This window comes from Denticeps clupeoides, unplaced genomic scaffold (assembly GCF_900700375.1).
Source record: "Denticeps clupeoides unplaced genomic scaffold, fDenClu1.1, whole genome shotgun sequence".
Lineage (NCBI taxonomy): Eukaryota > Metazoa > Chordata > Actinopteri > Clupeiformes > Denticipitidae > Denticeps > Denticeps clupeoides.
Window position 1 is genome coordinate 124,153 of NW_021629690.1, and position 5,935 is coordinate 130,087.

At 48.9% G+C, this 5,935-nt stretch overlaps 1 protein-coding gene across 2 annotated transcripts; it reads right to left on the bottom strand.

Annotated features, from left to right (window-relative positions):
• Positions 1 to 171: 171 nt before the first annotated feature.
• Positions 172 to 4,945, bottom strand: LOC114771695 (transcription factor AP-2-epsilon-like). 2 transcript variants are annotated; one of them, XM_028964984.1, is made up of 7 exons: positions 4,896 to 4,945; positions 3,930 to 4,328; positions 3,263 to 3,317; positions 1,973 to 2,204; positions 1,010 to 1,128; positions 806 to 944; positions 172 to 734 (listed from the first exon to the last, which is right to left on the bottom strand). In XM_028964984.1, the coding sequence occupies exons 1-7, from the start codon at positions 4,920 to 4,922 to the stop codon at positions 473 to 475; spliced, it is 1,233 nt and encodes a 410-aa protein (XP_028820817.1). In that variant the 5' UTR covers positions 4,923 to 4,945; the 3' UTR covers positions 172 to 472. The 2 variants fall into 2 exon arrangements, with proteins under 2 accessions (XP_028820817.1, XP_028820818.1); XM_028964985.1 differs by lacking the exon at positions 4,896 to 4,945 and adding an exon at positions 4,684 to 4,795.
• Between the last annotated feature and the right edge of the window lie 990 nt (positions 4,946 to 5,935).

Here is a 5,935-nt window from a genome sequence, read left to right on the forward strand (position 1 = left end):
AGTTTTTACTTTTAATTTAGATCTTCGAAGTGATGACTTCTGGAAATGTTCCTAATTTATATTGTCCGTATTCAGATCCTCCTGATTTTTGAAGTATATTTGACAGACGTGACTTCACTCGGCTTTTGCATCCTGATTTATTTGAAAAATCACCTCCTCCCCAAAATGGAATTCGTTCAGAATTCATCATCCCTCTTTAATAATATATTACATTTATATCGTAATACAATAATAACATTAATAACAATAATAGTAAACATACGACATGAAGTACAAAATGACACACGCTTTGTTTAAATTACTACCGGTCCCTACATGGCCCCGCCCCGGCGAGGCGTGTCCCGTTCCCAGCAGCGTGAGATCTTCACGTTGATATGGTCTTCACGCCTTCTGGCCCGCGGAGGGGCGCCGGCCTCAATACTGAAAGGTCCCCCTGGAGAAGCAGTCTGTGCGGCGGCGTGGGGGGCGGGGCCTACTTGCGGTGTTTAAGGTCCTTGTCGTGGTGGCCCTTCCCGCCGCCCTCGCCCTTGTCCAGCAGTTTGACGGCCTCCGCCAGGTAGCTCTGGAAGGCGGAGAGGGCCGCGCAGATGGCCGGCGTGCCGAAGCCGTGGGTGAGCAGGCTGAAGTGGGTCAGGCTGCCCTGCACCCCCGGCTCCAGGCACGGGTTGGGGCGCCCGGCGCCCAGCGGCGACCTGTCCTGAGACATCAGGTCAACGAACTCCTTGCAGATCTCCCTGCGGCGGAAAAACCCAGGCGGGTGAGACATCGTCCCCGACAACAACGCAACAGCCGGGACGGGACTCACTTGGTGGCCAGCAGCATGCTGCGGCGCGCGGGCAGCTGGTCCGGGTCGCCCTGCCGGCACAGGTACTCCGCCGCGGCCCTGGCGGGGAACTCCGTCTCGCACACGTAGCCGAAGTCGCGGGCCAGGTGCACGGCTTCTCCTGGGGACCAGAGAGAGGGTGACGGGGGGGCCCGAGCGGGTCTAGAACGCGGGGCGGGGACGTACCCTCCACCAGGGCGGTCAGCAGCGTGACGTTGGCGGCCTTGCGCCTCCCGGCGGGCAGATTCAGGCCGATCTTCTCCAGACGCTCCCTCAGACAGCGGCCGCCGTTCTTCGACTTGGCCCTGAGGGAGGATGGTGCGGAACCCCATTTCTCATCACGTACACATTTTCTATTTATCATCCCGCTTCACCCCCAATAAAACATGAATAATTACCGACTACGTTTTAAACGATAATGTCATTAAACGTACTTCTGTTCATGCACTAGATGCTCTACTCGAGTAAAGTTTTATTGTGTCTTTAATCAGTACGACTGTTCTAAACTACAGTAATATAAATGAAAAAGACGCTTTTCTAGGAATGAACGAAGCTTCTACTAAACATTCTACTGAACTCGAGTTCCTCTTTACATCTATGCAGATCTCCCATCATTAAGAGACATTTTCAGCGACCGGGATCGTTTACAGCGTGAACAGCGTCCGGACCGGAATTTTCACCCATTGGGTGTCATTTTAATACGACAAACAATCCACTGGTTCCAGTCAAAAAAAGGACATTTGGAAATGGCCCTACACTTTCCACAAGCCGTTCTGCTCCTGACCTGTACGGCGGGCCCTGGACCTCCAGCTTCACACCAAAAACCAAGTAGTTCGTACGTACGAGAGCAAAAGCTTCTTTGTTGTTTCATAAATTAGCTTCTGTGTTCAAAATGTTTAATTTGCCGTTGACGTAAGACTTTTAATGCTGTTTTTTTGTACAATCCTAACATACACTAATCAGGGTAAAATTGGGGTAATCATTGGTCCCCGAAAGCTTCAATATGAGCAATTTTGAGGACAAAAAGTGCATTTATGTTGTCCTGAGGTACAAATAGTGACGAGCCAACGCAGGCTGCCAGGCATCCCTCTTCACTGCACCATTTACCATCAATTCCGTACACGGTAGGAGTACCAGTTTCTGGCTCACCTGCGCAGCACGCCGCCTAGAAGCGAGGCGTTCAGGCACTCGGGCGGGGACAGTCTCCGCTGCACCTCCCCCACCGTCACCTTGTACTTGGACGTGGAGCTGAGGAGGGACAGGCGTCCGGGGACGGAGCAGAAGACCTCGGCGGGGTTGGACACGCAGCCCAGGCCTAGGCCGTCCTTGCTGAGGGACAGGGCGGACAGGGCCGTGCCGTTCAGCTTGGATGGAATGGGCACTGTGAGGGACAGGAGGGAGGACATCTCATAACCGCACTGAGATCCCTTTTTAAAGCAAATCGTGAGATTAAAAAATCTGATATGAATATTGCATTCGTAATCTCCGATTTTCTCAGTTCCTCCGCAACACAATTACAGTTTAAACTGCCTTTCACTTCGGAATAATGAAGAAGAAGGAAAAATCACGCCGGCTTTTTTTTGGGGGGGATTTGTTACATCATCCTTTTAAAACGTTAATTTGCTTTCATGAGCTCAGCCGGTGAGTTGGTGTGTGGGCAGGATCTTCATCTGAATGAGTGTGTGAGTGTGTGAGTGTGTGAGTGTGTGTTCCCGTCTGTTCTGCGCGTTATTGTGGAACCTGCGATGCTGCCCCTGGTTCTCCTCGCTCTCCGTGGGCGGCATGCATGCACGTCTTTGCACGCCCCGCTGTGCAGCACAGATTCGGGGGACGAAGAGAGAGAGAGAGAGAGAGAGACAGAGACCCCCCCATTCAGAAAGCCGAGCGCAGATCCGCTTATTCACGTGGGATTTTTTCAGGTTTGTTCCCTTTCCTACGCACCACAGACGGAGAGAGAGAGAGAGAGAGAGACGGTGCTTCTAGAAGGCCCTGGATGCCTCTTCACTTCAGTTCTGACTTGAACTGTAGAATTTAAATAAAATGAAAAATCCAATTTCTTGGTATTTGGGGTGGAATGATCATGCTGTGATTTTTTCTTCTTCTCATAACTCCTCTTTCACCAGCGTCCCCCCCTCCTCTAATCCGACTCTGTCTCTCATATGACCATGAACAGTTCATTAACAGTAGCTGCCTGCAGGCTGGAGTCTGCAGCTCGGTGTTAGAAGATTTCATGACTTCAAATGAAAAAGAAAAAAAAACGGAATTATTTATTACGTGTGTGTGTGTATTATGAGTGTATGTATTATGAGTGTATATATATGTGTGTGTGTGTGTGTCTCTACGAATATGTTTATGAGATTTGAACAACACCGAGAAACCAAAAAATTTCATCTCTTATTCGCGCTACAACACGACCCCTCCGACCTTTCAGGTCCTCACCTTTCTTAATGACAGAGTGGTCCAGGAGTCCCAGGGCTGTCCCCTCCTCCATGGCCTGCGTGCAGAAGACAAAGTCTGAGTCGAACATTTCCATAAAATAGTCGAAACGGCGTCAAGACGGCGTGATGTCAAGACCCCGCCTTTCACCATGAAAATCATTTCATCATTTCATCATTTAACCATTTTTTCAGTCGTACCTGAATTATCTCTAATATTCGCAGCATCAGATGTAATAAACTGTCTTGTTCAGTAAAATCCCAGCAGAGGAATTTTGGCTTTAAAAAGTGCTTCTCGGAATGCGGCACATTTAAAAAAAAATTATTATCAATTATTATCACGCCTGTAAAAGTAAATAAAAGAACCAAAAAAATTCTGCTGAAATGTAATATATTTTGTAATATATTTTCATATTCTATAACCAACCAGAATAACTTAAAAATTCTATCTTTTGCATTATTATTAATATTACTATATTGTTTAAAATATTTAATTGGTTCAATTGAAATGTAATTCGTTTTTTTGTTCGTGATGTAATAAGATAAAAAATACAATTCTAAATGTAGAACAGTCATGAAATAAAATACGTTTTCAGACGCGCTTTATTTCACTATTTAAATCCGCACGAATGAAACTGTAAATTGTTGAAGATTTTTTCTCCATGATCTACCTGAAGCTCCTCCAGGCCGGGGTGTCCCACCGTGTGCACCCCGAGAGGAGCCTCCCCCAGCGCGGCCGCCCCCTCGCCCAGTCCGTGGAGCAGCCGCGGCACCCCGGGGAACTCCCGCCGGGGGTCGAGCCCCAGAGCCTCGGAGCGGGACCTCTGCGAGTGCCAGGCGGCCTGCTGCTGGTGGAGCGAGTTGATGGAGGGGTACGGGTCCGGCAGGTGGGGGTAGGCGGGCTCCTGGGCCTGGGAGTAGGACAGCGACGACTGCGGGTACGGAGGCGGGAAGTAGGGGGGCTGGAAGTCGGACGCCGGGGTGTGGCAGAGCGGGGGAGCCGAGGTGTAGGCGCCCTGGTTCAGGGCGGAGAGCTGGGACAGGCGGCCGCCGGACGCGTCCCCGCGGTCCTGCAGAGAAGATGGCAAGAAGGTCAGAAGGTCCACCTGAATCCCCTCCACACGGAGCACTTTTAATACTTCAGAACGAATGAAAATCGAATATTTTCCTACAACGCGGCCAGAACATGGACCGGGTCGGGAAATAAATTTCATCAAATGCTGCGAAACGAAAAACGGGGCGAAAGTATAAAAAAATCCAGCAGATGCTGAGAAAGACAATAAAAATGTGGCAATAAACGTCGCGTTTCGATGCCCCGTCCTGACCCAATTAAAATATACTTTAACACTTTAACACAAACGATCTCCTTATTATAATGATTTGGCTGTAATTGTTGAAAGTGTAATAAAGTAAAAAGTAACTCACCGTCGCCGAGTAGCTGTGGAGCAGCATGTTGTATATTGGCGGTATTTTTACTGTATTTTACTGTATTTTTACCGTCCGTATCGCGGCCGCGGGAGCGCGTGTGTCCGGGTCGCCGTGCACGCGCCGCTCTTTATACCGGGGGGGGGGACGCGGCGGGCGGGCGGGGCGGAGCGCGGGGGGGGGTTACGTTAAAGAGATATCCGGACCGTTACCTGCTGGCTCCGGGACTTCCACAGCATCCTGTCCGGCTGGATCGGGGTCCGGGACGCGGAGTGGGGTGAGCGCGGTCGGGGCGGGAGTTTTGTGGGGGTTTGAGGGGGGCGTGGCCGGAGCTTTGTGGGAGTTTGAGGGGGGCGTGGCGGGAGATGTGGGTCTGGACGGGGAGGGGGGAGCAGCAGCGGGAATCTTATTGTTTCAGCTCCCTTCACAAGTAAGTATGAGGAACAAATAAAAAGAACCCACAACGCGCTATTAGCAGGTTCGGGGTTCGAGTAAAATGGGACCGAGTCGCCACGATGATCTGGTGATGAGATGCTTCGTGTTCATTTTCTAATTTCCAAAGTCCATGAACACAACGACAAAGATGAAAGATCTGAAGTTCTGTCTCCATCTAGTGGAGAACGTTCCTGTCGAACCTGCACCATTTTACACTAACTTCTCATGTATCTAAACAAGGTAAATAGCCATACAGTAATTATTAATTACTATTAATTGTCTTTATGTCGGACACCACACTGTGACACGGTGAAACGTGTCCTCTGTATCACCCTTGGTGACAGTGGGCACCATGACGGGCGCCCGGGGAGCAGCATGTGGGGACGGGACCTTCATCCAGGGGACCTCGGTGGCACCTTGGCGGATCGGGATTCGAACCCACAACCTTCTGATCAACTATTCTTCATTAAATATTAATGTTGAGTCTGAATTAAAATGATTAAATAAAACATATTACATTTAATTACTAAATTAAGTTATTATAATATCTTGCCCGTTGGGTTTACTCCAAATGGTAAACTAAGGCCTACAGTGCAAATAATTTAAATAATCTCTAAATTATATTTTAATGGAGATCCTTTTAGTTGTTGTTATTTGTCAACAGCTCATAATTCATATTCTTTACGAATAACTGGACCGTTTTACAGGAACGGAGAAGTCGCTCACGGCGCTCCTGTACTTTATAAATCTTAAATAAAAAATAAAGACGGAACATTCACATAAACGTCATATGATAAATAATTACATCCACCGTGCA